General features: G+C 44.2%; 1 protein-coding gene across 5 annotated transcripts in view; it reads left to right on the top strand.

Annotated features, from left to right (window-relative positions):
- ATP2B2 (ATPase plasma membrane Ca2+ transporting 2) overlaps positions 1-26,511 on the top strand; it is a 969,683-nt gene that overhangs the window by 905,432 nt on the left and 37,740 nt on the right. For all 5 annotated transcript variants that reach the window (XM_030205270.1, XM_030205268.1, XM_030205272.1 and 2 more), the window contains 4 exons: positions 61-252; positions 18,117-18,330; positions 20,243-20,454; positions 25,315-25,422. In XM_030205270.1, coding sequence (XP_030061130.1) covers positions 61-252; positions 18,117-18,330; positions 20,243-20,454; positions 25,315-25,422 — 726 coding nt within the window. The remainder of the gene's footprint in view (positions 1-60; positions 253-18,116; positions 18,331-20,242; positions 20,455-25,314; positions 25,423-26,511) is intronic.

Raw genomic sequence — 26,511 nt, 5'->3', positions numbered from 1 at the left:
TGGTTGTCAGTTTCTTATATTCAGTATTTCTCTGTTTGGTACTCTCCATGACCTTTTCAGGGCATTGCTGGGACAGATGTGGCAAAGGAAGCATCTGACATCATACTGACCGATGACAATTTCAGCAGTATTGTGAAGGCAGTGATGTGGGGCCGTAACGTCTACGACAGCATTTCCAAGTTCCTGCAGTTCCAGTTAACGGTTAACGTTGTAGCTGTGATTGTTGCTTTCACTGGTGCTTGCATTACACAGGTAAGATGGGGAAAGGAAAAGCTAATTCTGTAATGTGTGTGGCTACTTGGTAAAATTCTGTGGTAGTGTTCATGGCAAATGAAGGTCTTGCATTGACTGCATGAAAAATTGTGCAAGCAAAGAGGTGCCACCTCGTGTTTCTTGCTAAGGTGTAAAGGTTAGGAACTGCTGAGCTTGGAAATCTGATCCCCCATGCACCGTCAGTTTATCTCATTCTATCTTTAATTTGATCCTATCCTGAAACTCATTCCATATCCTTGTCAACACCACTTTTTTTCCCTGTGCTTCTGTTTTGATCCGGTCACAGCCACTCTTTGTTTCCAAGAAGCATGTCACTTTATTCCCCTAAGTGGAAAACAAACTAGCAGATCAGTATAATGTCCAAAAGACTTTATTGAAGATACCATACGTGAGACAAATGTGGACATTTGTCTCACGTATGGTATCTTCAATAAAGTCTTTTGGGGGCATTTGTCTCACGTATGGCATCTTCAATAAAGTCTTTTGGACATTATACTGATCTGCTAGTTTGTTTTCCACGTTGGATTTTGCAGATCGTTTGCCTTGTTGTTTTCTGGAACTTTATTCCCCTGTACCTCATTTGTAGCTTTGGTGTTTCCAATGAATGTATGACAAGTGCTAATCATTTTCTCTCCAAATGCTTCATTATGTCCAGCTACATTGTCCGTTCACCATTCTTAGAAGCTCCCACACTGTGTATCTGTACTTCAAATCCTTCCTTCATGTCCATCCTGAAGGGGGTTGCTTGTCTGTATCCAAATATGATTTCAAATACATCAGCATGGTATTTTACTAAAAGGCACTACATACATTAGAAGATTTACTATTACCATTTGTAGTAGTATATATGAAGGTGTCATATTTGGAATACTAATTACCACAGTTTAACACATTTGTCACTAGGCTGCACTAGACTGATTTCACAACGATGCAGTTACTTTAGCTGACATAGCAGGTGGTGTAACTTTTTCGAAAGACTATTATAAAATTTCAACATTGTTTTGTTGTGACTTGAAAACAACAACAGAGAAGATGATCAAAGACACATTCACAGCCTCCGAAAAAGCTGTCAATTCTTTCTCGTATCTCACACTTTTGCTGCGAATTAGCATTCAAAAGCACCGTCTATCTGGTGAATACTTGTGCGGAACCAAGACAAACCTTCTCTTGGAGGATAACAAAATTCAACATAAAATCATAAAGACATAAACCCTCTGGATTCTATAAATGGCACCCAAAGTTGTGAGCCCAGCTGTGGGTGTGCTCCTGAGATGCATGCACAAATAAATTGGAAAAGGAGCTCTGAACCATCAATAACTGAGTGCTAACCACGAAGAATTGATGTATATTGGCACTCATAGTTTGTGTGTGCATCTGGATGTGCACTATTCTATAAGATATGGTGCCATGTAGTGGTGTGCTGGAGCCAGCTCGCACCGGCTCGCAAGAGCCGGTTGTTAAATTTTTTACCGACTTGCGAGCCGATTGTTCCTGAGGATGAGCCAGATCTCCTTCCTTCCTTCCTCCCTCCCTCCTACAGGGTCCGGTCCCTCACCTGAGTCACCTCCTTTGTCCAGCGAATTCTTCTGGGCAGGCAGAAAACAAAGGTAGAAAAATCATTTTATTTTCATTATAGTGTTTGGAATATGTCCACTTTGAGAATCAGGTGCTCAATATTAAAAGTTTATATTTATTTACTTATTTATGGCATTTTATCCCATATTAAACATGAATTAGATTGGAACCTGGGATCATTTAATTTTTTTTTTCCTTGAGTAATGCATTGCCCCCCCAGGCTCTCTCCCCGGTTATAGCCAGCTCTGCAATTTGGGGGGGGGGGGGGGTCGCAGAGGTGGACGGGGTGGGGGAGGGTGCAGAGGAGAACCGGGGAAAGAGCCTGTTGTTAAACACTTACCAGCACACCTCTGGTGCCATGGCATGTATCTCAACAGGAGGCATGGCCACGGGCGTATTTGGGCAGTTGGAATTACAGAATGCTGCCTAACTTGGCTATTGACATTTACACAAGGTTTTAGCAGTTGTAAGTCTGGTGCCTAACAGTTAGACGCAGGATCCACACCAAAGGCAATTCTATATTAGGCATTCACCCTTTGTAGAATAGCGCTTAACGCTGAATTTTTTCACCATCTAAGTTTCAGCACCATAAATTGAATTCTCTCAGTTTGAATCTAATACTGAGGACTCAAACTATAGAAATATTGATTTTTATTATGTTTGTATCTCTCTGACATTGATCTTCAGTATGAACATAGAGAGTAATTTTTTTATTTTTGAGTTTATACTTATTGTCAGGGTTCTTTTATATTATTGAATTTTCTGCACAGTATAACAGACGTTAAGGGTAAATTCTATATATGGCGCTCAAATTTGGGTAATTGTCCACTCAAGCCAAAATGATAACTGAAAATCTAAACACAGCCTCACACTAGCTATATATATGTAGGATTAAACACTCACCCTGTTATCAACCTTATCTCCCCTATTGCTAATAAAGATGGAGAAAAAAAGCTTCAGTATCGCCACCCAGCCAGCCCAACACTGCAGGCTATAAGACGTAGGCTCAGCGCGCCATCATAAAGCTTTAAAAAAACTCCATCAAATCTTCTTAACCACTAACACTCAAGTTGCTTCTCTCTAAGAACTAATCAGTCACAGATAACAGTCGTGGGTGTCTAAAGTTGTTTAGATCAACGATTAATATTTCTCTGATACAATCTCTGGCTTTTGTATTATAACTTTAAGTATAAATCCGGTATGCCCATCAGAAATCACTTAGCTTAATCACGTCGCTGTAGTGTTCTGCTCACAGCGGTGCCACCAGCTTCTCAACCCGACAGGGAGCCCCCGTTTCGCTACTGCTGCATCAGAGGTTATGCATATATCTCCAATTGTATCCGCAATTTTGATCCAGTGTTTTACTCTGCTGCATTTATTTATTTATTTTTATTTTATTGCATTTGTATCCCACATTTTCCCACCTATTTGCAGGCTCAATGTGGCTTACATAGTATTGTTAACATAGTTGTTCCAGTATATTAGGTATAGTTAGTATTGTGTACAGGTTAATTAGGGGAAGAAAGAAGAAGGGCGGGATTTATAAGGGTATTTATAGAAGGTGGGCTTTCATAACTGAATGGGTTGGTGAATTGGATTAGTGGGGCTGTAGGTTCTCATTGTAGGCCTTGTTGAAGAAATATGTCTTCAGAGATTTGCGGAAGATAGTTGTTTCGTCGATTGTTTTCAGGTCTGTGGGTAATGCATTCCATAACTGCATGCTCATGTAAGAGAAGGTGGTGGCGTGCATCAGCTTGTATTTTAGTCCTTTACAGCTGGGGAAGTGCAGGTTGAGAAATTTACGAGATGATCTTGTGGCGTTTCTGGGAGGTAGGTCCACGAGGTTTAGCATGTAGGTTGGGGCGTCTGTGTGAATGATTTTGTGTACAATCGTGCAGATCTTGAATGCAATGCGTTCCTTAAGTGGGAGCCAGTGAAGTTTCTCTCTTAAGGGTTTTGCGCTTTGATATTTAGTTTTTCCATATATGAGTCTGGCGGCTGTATTCTGGGCAGTCTGGGCATCCAAAAAAACCTCACTGCTGGCAGATAACTCAAATTTGGGTGCCAGAAAAAACCCATGCTAAGTACTATTCTATAAAGGGCACACTGGGCTGAGCCCCCTTTGTAGAATAGCTCTTAGAGAAGACTCCTGCATCCAACTGGAGCATGAGGACTTGTGCCTGCTAAAACCTGGTGCATAACCCTGGTATTCTATTATATTCCACCTAAATATTTGGAATGCCCCTGACCCAGGATGTCATGCAGCTCTTTCAGTGGCATCATGTTGCCCAGTGTCAGAAGATCTTGCTTTGGACATACCACCGCCAATTTTATTTATTTATTTATTTTTTGTTACATTTGTACCCCACGCTTTCCCACTCATGGCAGGCTCAATGCGGCTTACATCGGGCAATGGAGGGTTAAGTGACTTGCCCAGAGTCACAAGGAGCTGCCTGTGCCTGAAGTGGGAATCGAACTCAGTTCCTCAGGATTAAAGTCAACCACCTTAACCACTAGGCCACTCCTCCAATCCATGACATGTGAGGATCTTTCACTCAGCATTGGGATAATTAACATTGAGCTCCACTTCCCAGGCAGAGCTATATCTAGCAGTGGTGGTGCAGGAGAATTGGTTTCAGGTGTCCATCTTAATGTGGCACCAGACTCTACCCTCTTATCTGGTTGTGCTTCCTTGTCTTTCAGCTGGTCATAATTTGATTAAATTCAGTACATTTGAGATAGGTTGCCCATGTCACAGCTTGCTAGCACTGGAAACCGGTGCTAATTCGCTACATCACGAGCCCACCTTGATAATGACTCTAATTTTACCTGTGCTATGAATTTGGGTAGTTTAATTTTAATCAGTCAGTTGGTCAGGATCAAAATATCATAATAACGTCTTACAAGGCTGGCAAAAACAGGCATCAGTGGCACAATATTCACAAATCCCATTTGTCAGGCAGACAACAATCAGCTCTTTTCAGCAACAGTACATCATCACCTTGGCCATCGAACTGCCGGGTGCCATAAGTATGTATTCTGTCTCCTATTATATTTAACATCTAGCGCAAGCATCTGGCTGAGCTGTTTCAGTAGATGGGCACAAAATCCTGTACCTATGCTGATGATGTGCAACTGCTCATAGCCATGGAACCAGATCTACCCACAGCTTTGAGTAAACTGCCTGCCTAACTGCAAATTTAGTAATAGGCAAGAAAGCAACAAACTCTGCCTGAACCCAAGCAAAACAAAGATTCATTGGATACCTTACAGAAGTGGACAAATACCTGACTTCAAAAGACCTTTTGGGAAGTATGAACTCCCCCTAAAATCACAGGTCTGGAATCTTGGGATACTGCTGGACACATCACTCATGAATCATGGGATACTGCTACTACGTATCATTTCTATAGCGCTACTAGATGTATGCAGCACTGTACACATTATCTAGGGAATTTTATATATGGTCCCTAGTATTACGTGCTATTTCCGTGCCAAAAAGGGTTATAATGAAAGCAAGGCGCCAAGATGGCCCAAAAATAGCAGATTGGTGCAGAACTACATTTATGTGCTTTGTTACAGAATAGTACTGAAGCGTTTCCACGTGAATTTGAAAAGGGGGTGGTGTAATGATGGGAGGGATATGGGTGGGTCCGGGGCATTCCCCTAAAGTGCGTGCAGTGTTACAGAATGCCCAACTTGCATGCTGGAATTTACACCTGATTTCAGTTGGTGTAAATGCTTGCGCCCAAAGTTGGGTACAGATTCTGGCGCTATGGTGCCTATCTTAGGATTTCGTTTATAGGATAATGTTCAGTGCTGATTTTTGAGCACCGTTATTAAATCTAGCCCTATATGCAGGTACTTTCTCTGTCCCTAGTGGGCTCACAATCTAGAGTGGTTTTTGTATCTAGAGCAATGGGGGGTTAAGTGACTTACTCGGGGTCACAAGGAGCTGTAGTGGGAACTGAGCCCAGTTCCCCATGAGCTCAGCTCACTGCACTAGCCAGTAGGCTACTGCTCTACACCCCCTGCTGGACTTATCATTCACTCTGATCCCACAAATTCAAACAACCTTTAAAAATTGTCTCACCACCTGTGGCAGCTACAAAATCTCTCTCCATATATTGAAAAGGTGATTCTGAGCACAGTGGTCCATGCCATGATATGACTGGACTACTGTAATGCCCTGAACACTGGTCAAGCCAAAAACAGTTTGCACTGGATTGTACAAATTCAGAATGCTTCAGCATGGCTGATAGAAAGCTACAAGCGACACGACCACATCACATCCTTCCTGCAAAAACTACATTGGTTGCCAGTACCTTATAGGGGTAAATTTAAAACTCTATGTTTGATTTTTAAGGTCCTCAGACAAAATGGACCACAGAATAAGATAACCATCTACACACCTTTGAGACCTCTAAGGTCATCTCAAGGAGAATCATTGTTTGTACCTTTGTCCAAAGAAATTCTGCAATGTGATACCTGCCAATAAGCCTTCTCAGGAATAACCCCCACAAACTGGAACTTACTTCCAAAGGGACTTTGTCTAACGTGAGACTCCACCTCTACTCAGAAAGCAAGGCTCTTCTCCCAAACCTTTAATATATGTGGTGACTGACTATCCACTCACTGTGCACCTCAAGAAGCTTGCTGCACACCCTGTAACAGATCAATTCCGTATATCTTGTTTGACGAACATAGAATTTGCCTTGAGTTTAGAAACCCATCTATTTATCCCAATTGACTCTCTGCTACCCATCTTGTCCCCTTCTATATATCTGCACTTAGCCCCTCAGCTACATAGTAAGCTGTGCTGTAGGAAAGGGAAAGGGGATGAGATTTGATATACTGCCTTTCTGTGGTTAAAATCAATGTGGTTCACATATTATATACAGATACCAGTGGTGGCCCTACGATTAGCCCAACTTAGGCAGGGGCCTAAGGCAGCACTCTTTATGAAGTAGCATCTTTCTCCCATTCCTTCCTCAACTCCCCTCCCCAGCCTACCTTCTTGTTTTGTTTTTCAAAAGTTGGTGGCAGCAGCGATCCCCATATGCTGCCCTGCTGGCGGCACCGATGTTTCCTCTGTACCTGCAATTTCCTGTTTCCTCAGAGGCGGGCTGCAGTATAGAAAAGATGCTGATGCTGGCGGCAGGGCAGCGTATGGGGATCGCTACTGCCGCTGACTTAAAAAAAAAACAACAACAAAAAATGTAGGCTTCGGGAGGGGGGTTGAGGAAGGAAAGAGAGAGGGGGGATGCCAGACCATGGCTGAGGAGATAGTTGGCAGAGTGTGGAAGGATGTTGGATTTGGGGGGTGCGATGCCAGGAAGGGTGGTGTCATCTCATCCCTGCCTCAGGCTGCAGATTGCCTTGGGCTGCCCCTGACAGGTACTTTTTTTTTTTTGTATCTGGAGTAATGGAGAGTTGAATGACTTGCCCAGAGTCACAAGGAGCTGCAGTGGGAATTGAACCAAGTTCCCCTGGTTCTCAGGCTGCTGCACTAACCATTAGGCTCCTCCTCCACTCCGTTAGCATCATATCTCTGTTATTTGAATGTTCTAAAACATGCCTATTAGGAGTTTAATTGATATCATGCTAACATTGTATTGTATCTTTATATCTGAATGTTCTCCATGATATCTGTTATGGCAGTGGTTCCCAAACCTGGTCTTGGAGGCACCACAGCCAGTCAGGTTTTCTCATGAATATTCATGAGAGAGATGCACTGCCTCCACTGTATATACTGAAAACCCGAATGGCTGGGATGACTCTGGGATCAGGTTTGGAAACCACTGTATTATGATATTGTCTGTATTGTACTGAGAGTAACCTTATTTCTGTTATATGACTGTTCTGCATAGGGTTACCATTTTGTGTCCTCTGAAAAAGAGGACACATGCCACGCCCGCCACACCACGCCCCTACCACGCCCACTGACACGCCCCTTTCAGATCCTCATTCCACCCCCTTTCCCCTCCCCAATCACATTGTCCCCTTTCCCGCGCCCCATCACATAGTCCCCTCCCCCATCACATGCTCCCCTCCCCTTCCTTACCATCTTCCCTGGTGGTCTAGTGACGTCTTCGGGGCAGGAAAGAACCCCCTCTTTCCTGCCCGGAGCCCTGCCTGCCCTTGCCTACATCCTTCTCGGTCTCAGCTGGGGATTCAAAATGGCCGCCGAGAGTTGAAGTGGCCTCGCAAGACTTCAACTCTCGGCGGCCATTTTGAATCCCCAGCCGAGACCGAGAAGGAGGATGGGCAAGGCAGCGCTCCGAGCAGGAAAGAGGGGGCTCTTTCCTGCCCCGAAGATGTCACTAGACCACCAGGGAAGATGGTAAGGAAGGGGAGGGGAGAGCCACGGCGCCGATGGATCGTGCAAACGCACGTACGCCCTCCCGCACGCACGTTTGTCCACAAATCCTGACAAACGTGCGTGCGGGCAAAACCCTCAAAAAGAGGACATGTCCGGGGAAATCCGGATGAATGGTAACCCTAGTTCTGCAGTACTATTAAATGTGTATACTTCTGATAATAGTTTACCTCACTGACTGTATTTATACTTAATTTGGTCATTTTACTATTGTTATGCTGTTAACAAAATTGTACGTTTTATGTTAAACTATACTCGCTGTACACCACTTTGGGTGAATCTCTTCATAAAGGTGGTGAATAAATCCCAATAAATAAACCAAAGTTTTTGCTAACTGCCAAAGTTAGCCAGATGAAACCTTTTGACAATCCATCCAAACTATCTTACAGGAGTGAATATTAAAGTAGTCTTTTGTTTACCTCAAATGTTTGGTGTTGCAAGATGAGCAAAGTGATCTCTTGTTGTTCCCAATGATATTAACAGGCTCATTACACTCCCAAAGTTTACCAAATGTATAGGGCTGATTCCTAACACTTGATATGTGAGCTGTATGCTAAGGATTCTGGAATAGTTAAAAACATTTCCAGGTACATGAGCCACTTGCTGTTTTACCATCATTCCTAGCAGTAATTTAAGAGAAGCATTTCTAGAATTGACTGTCAGGTAGTGATATGCAGTAGGGAATGAAAGCCAAACCATAACTTAGTATGTTTTTGAATAATCTTCTAGTTGCTGCTAAAGGCCTGAATTATAGTTTAACTTATTACATCCAAAGCAGGAATTGACCCTGGCAGATGTGTCCTGCTTAGTTTATGTGATGAAACAGCTCCTCCTAGTGGTTACAGACATATATTAGCAATTAAACTGCATAAGCAGCAGGTTTTATATTCTTCTGAAGCAATTCTAAGCACTCTTCATCTATTCCATGTGTGATTGGGAATACATTGATCACATGGGGAAACAGGATGCTAGGAATTATTAGGATAGGGATGGTGAATAAGACTGAAAATACTATAATGCTTCTGTATCGTTCCATGGTGCGACCTCACCTTGAGCATTTTGTTCAGTTCTGGTCACCGTATCTCAAAAAAAAAATATAGCGGAATTAGAAATGATTCAAAGAGGAGTGACCAAAATGATAAAGGGAATTGAACTCCTCTCATATGAGGAAAGGTTAAAGAAGTTAGGGCTCTTCATCTTGGAAAAGAGACGGATGAGGGGAAATATGATTGAGGTCTACAAAATCCTGAGTGGTGTAGAATGAGTAGAAGTAAATTGATTTTTTTACTCGTTCCAAAAGTATAAAGACTATGGGACACTCAAGGAAGTTACATGGAAATACTTTTGAAACAAATAGGAGGAAATATTTTTTCACTCAATGAATAGTTAAGTTCTGGAACTCGCTGCCGGAGGATGTGGTAACAGCGGTTAGCATATCTCAGTTTAAAAAAGGTTTGGACAAGTTCCTGGAGAAAAACTCCATAGTCTGCTATTGAGACAAACATGGGGAAGTAACTGCTTGCCCTGGGATTGGTAGCATGGAATGTTGCTTCTAATTTGGTTTGTGCAAGGTACTTGTGACCTGGCTGGCCACTGTTGGAAACAGGATAGTGGGTTAGATGGACCATTCGTCTGACCTAGTATGGCTACTCTTATGTTCTTATGTAAATACTGCAGTCTAGAAAGAAAAAAGAACCAGAAACATTTTTTTTTGGGGGGGGGAGGGGAGACCTTCGGTAAAGCTCCTGAAGAGAGAGGGACTGAAGTCTACCCACAGTGGCAACACCCAGAGGCTTACAAAAAACAAGGTGGTGAGGGAGACAGTCTAAATAAGGATAGAGGGAAAGCCATAATCTATCTATCTATCTACTTATCATTTCTATAGTGCTGCAAGGCATACGCAGCGCTGTACACCATACACAAAAGACAGTCCCTGCTCAAAGAGCTTACAATCTAGATAAGACAGGTAATGTGACTGATGGGAAGTAACAAAGTAGTGCAATTATGGGAGGGAGCCTAGTAGCCCCGCCGACAACACGCACGCTCTGAAAGCAACCTGTCGATGACTAAGAATGTCTAAACGGTAGTGCTTAGAAAAGGAATGCAAGGACGACCAGGTCACCGCCCTACAAATGCCCTCTGGAGGAACCAGACAACGCTCTGCCCAAGAAGCTGCCTGACCTCTCGTAGAATGAGCCTTAACATGGTCTGGAACAGTTTTCCCAGAAAGCAGATAGGCTGAAGCAATCATTTCCTTGAGACAACGAGAAATAGTGGGTTTAGAGGCCATGAGCCCCTTACGTGCACCTCCAATCAGAAGAAACAACCGATCAGATCGCAGAATGTCAGCCGTAGATTTGATATAGTGCTTCAACACACGTTTGACATCCAAACACTTCAAACTCCACTGCTCCTGCGAACCGGAGAAAGAACCTAACACAGGCAATACAACCGGCTGAGAAACATGAAACCGAGACACCAACTTGGGAAGAAAAGATGGAACTGGGTGCAAAACTACGCGATCAGGACAGAACTCCAAAAAAGGAGATCTACACAACAACGCCTGCAACTCCGAAACTCGCCTAGCCGACGGAACGGCCACCAAAAACACTGTCTTCAGAGTTAAATCCTTTAAAGTACAGGACGGCGGAGGCTTAGTAAGAACCGAAAGCACCAAATTCAGATCCCACGGAGGAAACGAACATTGAGAGGGAGGATGAAGAAGATTAACCCCTCTGAGGAAATGCACCACATCCGGATGACTAGCCAACAAACCTCTGACAACACAGATATCTAATGAGAACAGAATCAGGAAACTGCAGAGCTGCAGGGTTTTCTTGCTTTCTGGCAAACTGGAAGGAGCCTCCCAGCAGTGCATCTGGTGTCCAGCAGACTAAAATTTAGGAACTAACCAAAGCAATACTCAACTCACAGCAACCAGACATTCAGTGTTATTCCATGTTTACTTACTGGCTTTGAATGGAGTGGAGGAGTGGCCTAGTGGTTAGGGTGGTGCCTGAAGTGGGAATTGAACTCAGGTCCTCAGGACCAAAGTCCACCACCCTAACCACTCCTCCACTCCACTCCACTTTAAGTATACTGCCAATAATGGCAGTATACTTAAAGTAACCAAATAAAAATAGTTCAGTGTAAACTTATTCTGGTAAAGATTTGATGTCAGGGCTTTATGGAGGATCCTTTTGATAAGTTACTTTGAACAGGTTAGACTTTAGTAATTTCCGGAAGGTTTCCATGTCGTGCGTTGTTTTTATGGCATTCGGTAGTGCGTTCCAAAGTTGCGTGCAGATGAAGGAGAAACTAGACGCATATATTGATTTATATTTGAGTCCTTTACAATTGGGGTAATGGAGGTTCAAGAATGTGTGTGTTGAACTTTTTGTATTCCTTGCTGGTAAATCTGTGAGGTCTGAAATATATAACGGGGTGTCGCCATGAACAATCGTATGAACCAGGGTACAGATTTTGAATGTAATTCGATCTTTTAGTGGGAGCCAGTGTAATTTTTCTCTGAGGGGTTATAGAATTTGGGGGAACACGTCTACGTTTAGGTGCTGGTATTTACACCAGGGTTTCAGTAGTGTGAATGCCCACACCTAAATGCGCTATTCTGTACAACAAGCCTACTTTTAGGCATGTTATATAGAATAGTACTAGATGCATTAATTGGGCACGCCTAGATTTTAAATGCCATTTTCAGAATCTGGCCCTAACTGCCCTAGCACTAACCAAAGAATGCTGCAGTGGTCAGATGGAATATCAGCAGTTCTACCCACTTAAATCCCTTTGAATATCTATCCCTATGACTCCAGGAAGGAAAATATTGAACAGAGATATTGTACTTGGGCATGATATTCAGAACGTGACCGGCGTTGAGTATTTGGTTTCTTTTTGGCTGCTAAGAACATAGCCGGCCAAGTTGATATTCAGTTCTGGATGGCTAAGTTCATAATGGCCAAAGATAGACTTGCTATTGACATGGCCAGATTTGGTGACCAAACTTAGAGGCCATTTTACTAAGCTGCGTATGCACGTCCTATGCGTGTCGGTTTTGAATTACTGCCCAGCTACTGCGTGGCCTGGGCAGTAATTTCATTTTTTACACGCGTCCACTACATGTGCCGGAAAAGTTTCCGGTGCGCGGCGCTAACCGGGTGGTAATCGACATTGTATGCACGCTGACGATTACTGCCCAGTTAATGCGTGAGACCTTTTCCACTAAGTCAATGGGTGGCAGTAAGGTCTCAGGCCCAAAATGAATGCGCACCAGTTTTCATTTTGCTGCACATCTATTTTTGGTTTTAAAAAAAGGGCCTTTTCTGCAGGTGCACTGAAAAATGGACCTGCGTGTGTCCAATACATGTGTCTACACAAGCGCAGGCCATTTTTCGGCGCACCTTAGTAAAAGGACCCCTCAGACGGCAATACACTGAAGATCAGCGGATAGCTGGTTATATCATGTGCGTGTGCCTGCTATCTGGAAAAGAGTGCACACTGTTTTGGAAAGAATGTGACTTTTTTCCAAACGGGCTCGTTCTTTCAAAAGAATACACATTAATGACTTTGCTCCCATGATGAAAAAATGGCCAATTGAAAATGATCGAAATGAACACTTCCGCAAGTAATGTGGGAAATAATAAAATTCAACATTTTTCTGGCTGCCCTCCTCTATGTTTAACCATTAATGGAAGTACATGGAGATTGATATTTTACGCTTCCAGGACGAGCAACAGGGAATCTCTCACATTCTTCCAAGTATTCTGAATCACTCTTCCTTGCATGCTGGCCCCAATTAACCATTCATCTGATCCAGCATGGTACTTCTTATATTCCTATGTTCTTAACTATAGGACTTACTTGCCTACAGATTTGCTCAGAGGTACCCAAAGAAATGTCATAGTACTTTGCAGCATGGGGCACCAAATTACACAAGCAACCTTCATTTTGACTTCAGTTTATAAAAGTAGTGATTTTCTTGGAAAAGAGCAGACAAATAGTAGAGCAAATTAAGTATATCAAATTAAGGTAATGATTCCGAATTTAATTACTGCTCTAATGAACTATGCTACATCAGAATTGGATGGCTGTAAATATTTAATGCTAATGTTACGTAAGCATAAATCTAGTTCAAATTGACAGTTCTCCTGCTGTTACAGAAAAATATAATATTAACATTCTGTTTGTGATTAGAAAGACTATCAGAATGGAATATGCTATTTATACTATTATATTTCTTGATTAGCTTTCGAAGGTTGCCCTTCTTCGTCAGATCTGACGAAGAAGGGCAACCTTCGAAAGCTAATTAAGAAATGTATTAAGTTATGTCCAATAAAAAAAGGTATCATCTTATTTTCTTTTCCATGTTTTATTTTGTTTGATCTCTATTGATAACCTTTAAGAGTGGACTAGCATGGCTACCACACCTCTCTACTATTATATTGAATTTACTATGCAATTGATAGTTTTTGTGTAAACATATTTTGTACATCTCTACTGCATTCCTGAACACATTGATTTTAGGTATATTTAAGGGGTTATACTAATAGTATATCCTACTCTTAATTGTAACATGGAAAGGCTTAGGTATCAAGGTGCGGTAATAGTCAGGCTTTTACCACACTTTAAGTTACCGAAGGAGTCATCAACCTTTAGTATCTGAGTACCACAAATTGCTTCCTGTTGTGGTATATGAATAATTCTGCTTGTGAGTAACACAAGCAACATTATTCTATCACTCTGGGAGAATGGGGCCACAAAGCCGCAGCCCGATGCTCAGGGCCTCATGCCAGCTGTGACAAGTCTTCTGTAGACACGTGACTGCCATGTCAATGCTGCCTACCAAATTGTGCCACCCTAGGTGGATATCTAGTCCACATACCCTCTATTTCTGTATAGTTCACTACAAATTAGGCACCATTTTGGTGTGAAACTTTTGGCATTCAAATGGAAGTTAAGCACTATAATGGAGGGGGAAAGGGTTAAACAGTACTTATGTGTGTAACTGCATATAGGCATTATTCTGTAAGGCAGAGGCTCTCAACCCAGGCCTCAGGGCACACCCTGGGTTGGGTTTTTCAGGATATAAACAATGAATATGTATGAAATACATTTGCATTCCAAGGAGGCTGTGTATGCAGATCTATCTCGTGTATATTTATTTTGGATATCTTAAAAATCTGACTGGCTGAGTGTGCCCTGAGGACTGGTTTGAGAAGCAGTGCTATAAGGTGTAACCCCCCCTAATCACAAACATCTCACTAACCAGTGGTGCCCACTCTTATCACAATCTCCCCCTACTCAGAAATACACCTCCTATCACAACTCCCCAACTGGAAGGCCACCTTCATCATAGAGAGACTCTACTAATTTCCCATAGCTCCCCCCCCCCCCCCCCCCGGGCCTCCCTTCAGTGTTCCCTGGTCTCTAATGGGGTCGGACAGGAGTGATCCCCTGTCAGTGCTAGGTTCAAAATGGTGCCTGTGACCCCCCAGGGGTCAAGTTTCTATATGGTCAAGGCCATTTGCACTATGAGAATCTTTTGCTAGGGTTATTTTCCCATTATTGTTTACCTTGTGGTGACTTAACTATTGCTACATTGTAGCACTGCAACTGATATTAGAGCTCTTTAACACATGTTAAGGGGCAAATAACATGATATAACTACTCCCTGGAGTGTGTTACTTTTCGTAAACCTCAGTAGCAATAACAGTTCTTAGTGAATAGCTAGTTGTCATAGCCTTACTTGTAATGGCAGGTGTTATATTTGTACCTCTTTACCATATCATAGTGTTCTAAATTGTAAAAAAAAGAAATGCCACCAGATAAAGAAGTATTATTATAGTATGAGTAAGCCAGTACCAAAGCTGTTCTTTACAAAAGACTTTCCCCAATACAATCCTGATGAAGAAAACCAGCACAACTGAGCCTCCACGACTGAGACAACAGTATTTATGCAAGACCCGACACGGGCTGTGTTTCGGCGTGAAAAATGCCTGCCTCAGGGGTGGGTCCAAGTCGTAGGTAAAAAACATGAGAGAAGAACAATGTAAAAACAGGTTCATAAACACATATAAGACTCCTTAAGTTAAAGTGATTGCCAAAGTTGTGCCAGAATGCTGTTGGTTAGAAAAACGCCAAAATGCGGTTCTTCTCTCACATTTTTGACATACGACTTGGATCTCTGAGGCAGGTGTTTTTCACACCTAAACTCAGCCCGTGTTGGGTCTTGCAGAAATAAAGGACTCCTGTTGTCTCAGTCTTGGAGGCCCGGTTGTGTTGTTTTTCTTGACCATTTGTACCTGTACATAAGTACATAAGTACATAAGTAATGCCATACTGGGAAAAGACCAAGGGTCCATCGAGCCCAGCATCCTGTCCACGACAGCGGCCAATCCAGGCCAAGGGCACCTGGCAAGCTTCCCAAACGTACAAACATTCTATACATGTTATTCCTGGAATTTTGGATTTTTCCAAGTCCATTTAGTAGCGGTTTATGGACTTGTCCTTTAGGAAACCGTCCAACCCCTTTTTAAACTCTGCTAAGCTAACCGCCTTCACCACTTTCTCCGGCAACGAATTCCAGAGTTTAATTACACGTTGGGTGAAGAAACATTTTCTCCGATTTGTTTTAAATTTACTACACTGTAGTTTCATCGCATGCCCCCTAGTCCTAGTATTTTTGGAAAGCGTGAACAGAAGCTTCACATCCACCTGTTCCACTCCACTCATTATTTTATATACCTCTATCATGTCTCCCCTCAGCCGTCTCTTCTCCAAGCTGTATAGCCCTAGCCTCCTTAGTCTTTCTTCATAGGGAAGTCGTCCCATCCCCGCTATCATTTTAGTCGCCCTTCGCTGCACCTTTTCCAATTCTACTATATCTTTCTTGAGATGCGGTGACCAGAATTGAACACAATACTCAAGGTGCGGTCGCACCATGGAGCAATACAACGGCATTATAACATCCTCACACCTGTTTTCCATACCTTTCCTAATAATACCCAACATTCTATTCGCTTTCTTAGCCGCAGCAGCACACTGAGCAGAAGGTTTCAGTGTGTTATCGACGACGACACCCAGATCCCTTTCTTGGTCCGTAACTCCTAACGTGGAACCTTGCATGACGTAGCTATAATTCGGGTTCTTTTTTCCCACATGCATCACCTTGCACTTGCTCACATTAAACATCATCTGCCATTTAGCCGCCCAGTCTCCCAGTCTCGTAAGGTCCTCTTGTAATTTTTCACAATCCTGTCGCGATTTAATGACTTTGAATAACTTTGTGTCATCAGCAAATTTAATTACCTCGCTAGTTACTCCCATCTCTAAATCATTTATAAATATATTAAAAAGCAGCGGTCCTAGCACGGACCCCTGAGGAACCCCACTAACTACCCTTCTCCATTGTGAATACTGCCCATTTAACCCCACTCTCTGTTTCCTATCCTTCAACCAGTTTTTAATCCACAATAGGACATTTCCTCCTATCCCATGACCCTCCAATTTCCTCTGTAGCCTTTCATGAGGTACCTTGTCAAACGCCTTTTGAAAATCCAGATACACAATATCAACCGACTCCCCTTTGTCCACATGTTTGTTCACTCCTTCAAAGAATTGAAGTAAATTGGTCAGGCAAGATTTCCCCACACAAAAGCCATGCTGACTTGGTCTCAGTAATCCATGTCCTCGGATGTGCTCTGTAATTTTGTTTTTAATAATAGCCTCTACCATTTTCCCAGGCACCGACGTCAGACTCACCGGTCTATAATTTCCCGGATCTCCCCTGGAGCCTTTTTTTAAAAATGGGCGTTACATTGGCCACCCTCCAATCTTCCGGTACCACGCTTGATTTTAAGGATAAGTTGCATATCACTAGCAGTAGCTCCGCAAGCTCGTTTTTCAGTTCTATCAGTACTCTAGGATGAATAGAACTGCCCCATTACGTCCTCCAGGTTTACCGTGAAGTCAGTAAGTTTCTCCGACTCGTCCGCTTGAAATACCATTTCCGACACCGGTATCCCACCCAAATCTTCCTCGGTGAAGACTGAAGCAAAGAATTCATTCAGTCTCTCCGCTACGTCTTTGTCTTCCTTGATCGCCCCTTTTACCCCTCGGTCATCCAGCGGCCCAACCGATTCTTTTGCCGGCTTCCTGCTTTTAATATACCGAAAAAATTTTTTACTATGTTTTTTTGCCTCTAATGCTATCTTTTTTTCATACTCCCTCTTGGACTTCTTAATCTGCGCCTTGCATTTGCTTTGACACTCCTTATGCTGTTTCTTGTTATTTTCAGACGGTTCCTTCTTCCATTTTCTGAAGGCGTTTCTTTTAGCCCTAATAGCTTCCTTCACCTCACTTTTCAACCAGGCCGGGTGTCTTTTGGACTTCCGTCTTTCTTTTCTAATATGCGGAATATGTATAGCCTGGGCCTCCAGGATGGTATTTTTGAACAGCGTCCACGCCTGTTGTACAGTTTTTACTCTCTCAGTTGCCCCCCTAAGTTTTTTTTTTACCGTTCTTCTCATTTTATCATAGTCTCCTTTTTTAAAGTTAAACGCTAACGTATTTGACTTTCTGTGTACCTGTATATTGTTCTACTCGCTCTTTTGCCACTTCCAATACAATCCTGGAAACATACCTAACAAGTCTATGGGATGGGGGAGGCAACCTTAGATAATATAGATAAAATAGATTTGCACAAGATGGAGACCCAGTGTATGCATATGTAGCTCATGAATTTTCATAAGAATGCCCTAAAAACCAGATTGGTTAGGTGTTCCTCCAGAACTCGGTTGGGGAAACACTGCTTTACATTGGATACAAACAAACTTTTCTCTTTTTTTGTTTCTTGTTTTTGTTATTTTTTTTTAAGGACTCCCCACTGAAAGCTGTCCAGATGTTATGGGTCAATCTTATTATGGATACCTTTGCCTCTCTTGCTCTGGCTACTGAACCTCCAACTGAGTCCCTACTGCTGCGGAAACCTTATGGACGAAACAAGCCTCTTATTTCAAGTACAATGATGAAGAACATTTTGGGTCATGCAGTGTATCAGCTCACTCTCATATTTACACTGCTTTTTGTAGGTAAGAGAAAATAAGTGTTATTTATCGCTACCATTCTTGGCTTGGATTATATTATTCTTAAGCCTCCCCTTACTCCCCCAGTGGTCACTAACCCTTTCCCATCCTCAAAAAACATCATTAAGAATATTGATTGCCACCCTCTATGCCAGACTCAGATGTCACACTCAGGTCCGTGACAGCACATTCAGGTCCCTAGGGCAGTTTTAGTGGGTGCAGTGCACTTCAGATAGGTGGACCCAGGCCCATACCCCCCTACCTGTTACATTTGTGGAGGAAACAGGGAGCCCTCCACAACCCACCAGAAGCCCTCTGTACTCAGATCTAGGTGCCCCCCTTCACATAAGGGCTATGGTAGTGGTGTAGAGTTGGGGGTAGTGGGTTTTGGGGGGCTCAGCCCACAAGGTAAGGGAGCTATGTACTTTGGAGCATTTTATGAAGTCCACTGCATTGCCCCCTAGGTTGCCCGGCTGGTGTCCTGGCATTTCAGGGGGACCAGTGCAGTATAAATGCTGGCTCCTCCCACGTCCAAATGGCTTGCATTTGACCATTTTTGACTTGGATGTCTTTCTTTTCGAAAATCTTCGAAACTCAAAGATGTCCAAATCTAAGGACGTCCTTGGTATTTTCGAAACAAAAGATGGATGTCCATCTTTTTTCAAAAATACGCTTTTCCCCGCCTCTGGATTTGGACATTTTACAAAGACGTCCAAATCCCAACTTAGACATGTCTTTCTAAAATGCCCCTCTATGCCACTCCTCACTGGAGCTACAGATATGTCAGCAGTGGATATTTATATAGGCACCATTTTCTCCCCTTGAGTGGTAGTTGTAAAAAAAGAGAAAGCGTGTTTTCATAAATCCCAAGATTGTTTGTTACTCTTATCTTAGCAGGGTTTAAAAAAGGTTTGGACAGGTTTCTACAAGAAAAGTCTATAAGCTATTATGAAGATGGACTTGAGAAAATCCACTACATATTCCTGAGATAAGCAGCATAAATCTGTTTTTACTGTTTTGGGATCTTGCCAGGTACTTGTGACCTGGATTGGCCACCATTCGAAACAGGGTACTGGGCTTGATATACTTTCGGTCTGACCCAGTATGACAACAGGAGTGACAGGGAATAATTCTGCCTCAAGCCCTTTAGACCAGCATGGATGTACAAAAGCACATCCTGAGGGCAGGAGGCTAGGGGATCTTTTGGGGGAGGCTAAGAGGTGCCTATGGGGTTTTGGGAGTCTTCAGGTAGAGTGGGAAGTAGTGTTCTATTTGTGTAGCGTTGGGCCGTTTAAAATGGAGCCCAGAAATATCAGGCTGCGTGTTAGTAGCCAAATGTTCTCGAGGAAGAATGAATAATGCCAGGTTTGAACTGGCATTATTTTTCCACAGATAGTGCAGTATGTGAAGTTGAAAACATGCTGTGTTATTCAATTTGCATGATAATTAGGTGCATTTCCTGCATTTGCATGCTTTGTATCTCATTATTATATAGCCCGCAGTGATTTACATTAACATTGATTAAAGTAAAATAATGCATAATTGTGCCATTGAACAATGTCTAAGGGGAACAAAATCGAGCATTATTCCCTTGCCGCATGTTAGTAACTACCCCGCCAACTGAACATATTTTTTTAGGCTGTGCACACCCCTACACTTCCATATAATCTGCCATGCTTATACTTTACGTCACTCAAGATGGGATTCCAAATATCTTGTGTGAACTCCTGAGTTAAGGTCTTTGCAATTCATTCGTCTGTTCTTAAAGAAATCTACAGACTTTGTAGATCGGCATATATCATTGGTAACACTAATAACAGGTCAGACCATGTTGCTCCTTGAGTTCAGCAAATGAACAGTTTCAATCTAGGAATGTTTCTAACTGCAAACGCTTTTTCTTCCACTCTTTTTTTTTAAGGTGAAAAAATGTTTACGATCGACAGTGGCAGGAATGCACCGCTCCACTCTCCTCCCTCCGAACATTACACCATCATTTTTAATACCTTCGTCATGATGCAGCTATTCAATGAAATCAATGCTCGCAAGATCCATGGAGAGAGAAATGTTTTTGATGGCATCTTTAGGAACCCTATATTTTGTTCTATTGTTCTAGGCACATTTGGTATACAGGTAATTATTCAGACAAGAAATAGAAAGTATGATGGAAACATGCCTTGACCCTTATACTGACCAACAGCTAGTATCTCCAGGGCTGCTGAGAGGGGGGGCGGGGTGGGAGACCAGGCACTGAGGTCTCTCTCTCTCTCCTGCTCCTGATGGCACCCGGGTGACCGCTTCCTGACATGAGCAGCAGAGAGAAAACTTCAGCGCTGGGCCCCCCTTGGAGGCTGGGGAGGACCCAGAGGAGAAGACACAGCAGAACCTCTGGTTTGGTTGACGGGGTCCCCCCCCAGGCCCCACCAGCAGGAGGTCTTCCTCCAGCACAGGGGCATAGCCAGACACCCAATTTTGAGTGGGCCTGGGCCCAAGATAGGTGGGCACTGTGCCTTGTCCCACAAGTGATTTGAAGAGGCATATTTTCAAAGCACTTTGGGAGGCTAAGTTCCATAGGTTTCTATGGAACTTTGGGAGGCTAAGTGCTTTGAAAATAAGCCTCTATTAGTCTCTCCCTCTCTCGCCTGCATGTCATATGGAGGCTTATTTTCAAAGCACTTAGCCTCCCAAAGTTCCATAGAAACATATGGAACTTAGCCTCCCAAAGTGCTTTGAAAATATGCCTCAGAGTCTCTCAAACATCCCCCCTCCCCCGCATATCTTTTAAATAGCAGATTTTCACCGGCAGCAAGCAACAACTAATACACACACTGCTCATGTTGGCCCCACGGCCTTCCCTCTGATGCAACTTCCTGTTTCCACCTAGGCAGAAATACATCAGAGGCAAGGCTGTGGGGCCGGTGCGAGCAGTATGTATCAGTCACTGCTCATTGCAGGCAAAAATCTGCTATTTACAAAATATGCAGGAGGGACAGTTGTTGGAAGTTTTCAGCTGGTGGGGCTTGGGGATCCCTGCCAGCCACATCATTTGTATGCTGCTACTGGGTGGGCCTGAGCCCAAAGTGGGTGGACCTGTGCCCACCCAGGCCCACCCTTGGCTATGCCACTGCTCCAGCGCTGCTCTTTCCTCTGCCACATTGCCTCCCAAGTAGCTGCTTTTCCCCTCAGGCCGCGCATGTGCGACTTGAGAGAAAAAGCAGCTGCAGGGACAGGCAATGTGGCAGAAGAAAGAGCAGCACTGGAGGAAGACCTCTTCTGCTGTCGGGGCCTCAGGAACAAAATTCCTTTGACAGATTCAACCAGCAGGGTTCAGCCACTCCTTTCTCTCTCTTTAGCACCCTCATGTTTCCAGACTGACTAATAAGCCAGAAATGGTCTCATTAAGTGAGTAGGTCATAGGCACATAAAAGAAAAAGAGGACATTTCCCTAAATATTAAAAATCCTGGAGGACATATCTGAAGATATCCAAAAAGAGGACATGTCCTCTTAAAAGAGGACATATGCAAGCTCATTTTCAAAGCACTTAGCCTCCCAAAGTTCCATAGAAACATTTGGAACTTAGCCTCCCAAAGTGCTTTGAAAATATGCCTGCATGGTAACCCTACTCTGGCCACCAATATAACTTTAATGTTCTGGTCCTATTAACATGTGGCCTGGAAGCATTGGACCATTGCTTGGCAGCCTGATGTTCCTGGGCCAGTGGAATAACTCTGCTTGTGAGGTGGCTCACAAACAGTGTTATTCCTTTACCACAGGAGTCAGCGATGTGTGCTACTGAGATACCACAGGTAAATCAAAATGGATATTGGTGTCTATGTACTAAAGGTGTGTTGTTTGGGAGATTACTACAGGCAACTACAAGCACTTCCAATAAATTAGGCTTTAATACCCTGTTTTCTAAGAGTCCTATGGAGAGCATGGGTGTGTGTACTCAAAGGGTGTGTCATGGGTACAGTTCAACATGTGGACTTTGTACCTGTAAGCAATATTTGTGCGGGATACAGAAAAGACATTTTAGACCTGCTCCCCTGGATTCTGTATATGGCGCTCAAAGTTGTGTGTGCAAGTTTGGGTGCACACCCAATTTGCACGCACAATTTCATTGAGTAATGAGGCAATTAGTACCTATAATTGGGTGCTAACTTTGGCGGGAGGGGGTCCAGAGCTCGAGGTGAGGGGGCACATTTTAGCCTACCCCCCGCCACCGCCGACCCCCCACCACCACTGCCGCCGCCGCTGCCACGAACTTTGATGACCCCTGCTGACGACACTCTCGACCCCCCCTCCTGCCGCCAACCCTCCCCCGCCGTCGCCTACCTTTGCTGGTGGGGGACCCCAATCCCCACCAGCTGAAGAGGTCCTCTTCTTCCCGTGAAGGCTTTGTTCTGTTTCTGACATCCTGCACGTTGTACGTGCAGGACGTCAGACTCACAGAAGCATTGCTGGCTGATCTGCAAGGCTTCGTTCTGTTTCTGTGAGTCTGACGTGCTGGCTGATCTGCAAGGCTTCATTCTGTTTCTTTGAGTCTGACTACTGGCTGATGTGCAAGGCTTTGTTCTGTTTCTGTGAGTACAAGGTGCAGGACGTCAGAAACAGAATGAAGCCTTCGCGGGAAGAAGAGGACCTCCTCGGCTGGCGGGGATTTGGGTCCCCCGCCAGCAAAGGTAGCCCACGGCAACGGCGGGGGAGGGTTGGTGGCGGGAGGGGGGGTCGAGAAGGTCATCGGCAGGGGGGTCCAGGGCCAAATCTACGGGGGCCCAGGCCCCCGTGGCCCCACGTAGCTACGCCACTGGTGCTAACAATCAACTATTGGCACTAATTGGCAGCAATTTGGATTTATGTGCACATCTTGATAGACGCATAAATCTTTAAGGACCCGATGCTCAAAACTCCGGCACTGTACAGAACAGTGCTGGGGTAGCACATCAATACAACTCCCTAATGCTCAACTCTAAGGGTATGCAAATATAGGTGCACTGTTAGCGTTGAGTATTAGGGAGGTCAGCGGGAGGATTATGCCTGGCTCATATGCTCAAGGGTTGTGCGTTAAGCACAGCTCTTGTGCACATGCCCAGTGAAACTGAAAAATCAGAGGGGGGAAGAGGGAAGGAAGAGGAAGAGTTGCTGGTTTCCTATCATTGCCTGCCAAAAAGCAGCAAGGCAGGTGGTCCGCCAAATCCAATATGGAAGATAAAAACAACAAGGCAGATCTTATAAAAAAAACACAGTTTTTATTAATAGATTAAACGCTCCCAGAAATTTAACATAAAATGCCCAACATGGCCATGTTTCGCCAGTATAAAATGGCTGCCTCAGGGGCAGTGGGTTACCAACTGATATAAAATTCCAAAAATAGCTTGGCTGGTATAACTGTTAAAACCTATCAAGCTAGATTCTGGGATTAGTCTCTCATAAAAAAATGCATTTTTTACAAGGTCTGCCTTGTTGTTTTATCTTCTCTATCACTGCCTGAGACTTTTCCACAGGTTGAGGCAGCGGCTCCAGAGCAGGGGGGGAGGCCACCACTCCACTTTGGGTACCATGTGGGGTTAGTGAGAGAAAAGGTAAAGTTTCTCCCACTGGTGCACCAACATGCAGGCCTGCTTATTCCAGCTCTGCACCACAGAGTTTCATTAAAAAAAAAACAACTCTCTCAACTTCTGAGGAGAACAACACCTGTGATAAAATAGAAAAGTGGGGCTTCAGGCTTTCCACATGGCAGCTTCCTGACATGTGCACTCGCAATCCTGAGCCCCCTCTCCAGAGCTGGGTGCCCATGAGAAATCCCTTTTCAACCACCATAACGCCTACTCCGAGCTGGCATTGGGTTGACTGCACTGTTGTCTGAGCATTTGGGTGGGGGGAGGGGGGAGTAGGAAATGGCCTCATTTGCCTACATTTGCATGCAGTTAGCATTGTTGTCCGGTGATCTCTTTGTTTCTCATGGTAGAGCCTTTTGAGCATTGGGCACTGGTGAACGCGGGGCACTAGTCCAGCACTAATGACCTCTAGCACCTGCGTTTACTTCTGAGCATCAGCCTCTTAGTGCGCAGTTGAAAAGGGGATGTGGCTATGGGAGGGGCATGGGTGGTTCAGGGGCATTCAGTAAAGATATGTGCACTGTTATAGAATTTGGGGGATCCACGCCTAATTTACATGTAAGGATTTACACCAGGTTTCAGCTGGTGTAAATCCTCGCACCCAACTTTGGACGCGGATCCTGGCGCTACATACTAGTCTATAAATGACGTCCACCTCAGAGCGCTGTTTATAGAATAGAGCTCAACAAAAGTATGCAAACTATTATATCCAGTGTATACTTTTAACCCTGTGGCTATGCCACAAGGGAGCCTTGGGGGCCTGGGTCCCCCCAATTTGGGTCCATGGCCCCACAAGATCTGCTGGTTTGTCTGGTGGGGGTCCCCAAGCCCTGCCAGCAGAAGCTTTCCTGTGGCGATATTTGCTGACACACTGCCTGTCCTGCTTTCCCCCTTCCCCAGGCACCTGCTCACTTTTAGTGAAATTGAGTATGCGCACCGGAGTAGGAAAGCTGGGCAGACAGCGCAGTGGCGAATATCGCTGCAGGAAAGCTTCTGCTGGCAGAGCTTGTGGATCCCTGCCAGCCTAGGTATGTGGGGTCACGGCAGGGGTCGAGAACGGTGGGGATGTGGGGCAAAATGTTCCCCCCCCCCCCCACTGTGGGCTCATGCCCCCTTCCAAATCAAGGTCTGCCTGCGCCTCTGTTTTATCCAATTTAAGGATGAACATTTTTCAGGCAGCCTTTTTACTAATTGGTATTTTAAAAGTTCTCTTCTAAATTCTTATGAATATTGTTTGTTGTTGGGTTCATTTTTTGCTTTTGGCTTTGCCACTAGGTGTAATGAATGACCACCAGAATGATGTCACAGAGAAATATTTTCTTAAAAATTGTTAAGAATATATTCAATATGTTTTCTTTATTTTTGTTTCTTCAGATAATAATTGTACAGTTTGGTGGAAAGCCTTTTAGCTGTTCTCCACTTCAACTCGATCAATGGATGTGGTGTATATTTATAGGATTAGGAGAACTTGTATGGGGCCAGGTAAGGATCAACTAGTGATTTAAAAAGCTTTAACAGATGATCTGAAGAAGATTCATTCTCCTGTTTCTTACGTTGGTAGAATTCTCAGAATTGAATAGGGGCTTCAGGAAACATTAGCAGATTGGTTTGGCAAAAGGACACATTAAGGGTCATAATCGAACGGGGCCGGCCATCTCCGGGGCCAGCTCCGTAAAGGGGCGTAGCCAACCGTATTATTGAAAAAGATGGCCGGCCATCTTTTCTTTCAATAATACAGTCGGGGCCGGCCAAATCTCAACATTTAGGCCAAATGTTGAGATCGCAGGATTTAGATATCGCTGGATGTAGAGATGGCCGGCTTCGGTTTTCGGCCATAATGGAAACCGAGCCCGGCCATCTCAAACCAGGCCAAATGCAAGCCCTTCGGTCATGGGAGGAGCCAGCATTTGTAGTGCACTGGTCCCCCTGACATGCCAGGACATCAACTGGGCACCCTAGGAGGCACTGCAGTGGACTTAAAAAATTGCTCCCAGGTGCATAGCTCCCTTACCTTGTATGCTGAGCCCCCCAAATCCCCCCCAAAACCCACTTCCCACAACTGTACACCACTACCACAGCCCTTAGGGATAAAGGGGGGCACCTACATGTGGGTACAGTGGGTTTTGGGGGAGTTTGGAGGGCTCAACATTTACCACCACAAGTGTAACAGGGTGGTGGGCCTGGGTCCACCTGCCTGAAGTGCACTGCACCCACTAAATACTGCTCTAGGGACCTGCATAATGCTGTCAGGGAGCTGGGTATGACATTTGAGGCTGGCATAGAGGCTGGCAAAATTTGTTTTTTTTTGGGTGGGAAGGGGTTGGTGATCACTGGGGGAGTAAGGGGAGGTGATCCCCGATTCCCTCCAGTGGTCATCTGGTCAGTTGGTGCACCATTTTGAAGCTTGGTCCTGAAGAAAAAGGGACCAAGTGAAGCCGGCGAAATGCTCATCAGGGCCGGCTTTGATTTTTCCATTATCAGGTGAAGCCAGCCATCTTGTAGCCACGCCCCCGTCCCGCCTTCTGTATCCTGCCGAAATGCCCCCTTGAAGTTTGGCTGGCTCCGCGGCAG

This window comes from Microcaecilia unicolor, chromosome 6, assembly GCF_901765095.1.
Source record: "Microcaecilia unicolor chromosome 6, aMicUni1.1, whole genome shotgun sequence".
Taxonomy (NCBI): Eukaryota; Metazoa; Chordata; class Amphibia; order Gymnophiona; family Siphonopidae; genus Microcaecilia; species Microcaecilia unicolor.
Note: the sequence above shows the minus strand (reverse complement) of the source record. Positions and strands in the feature narration are given on the sequence as shown.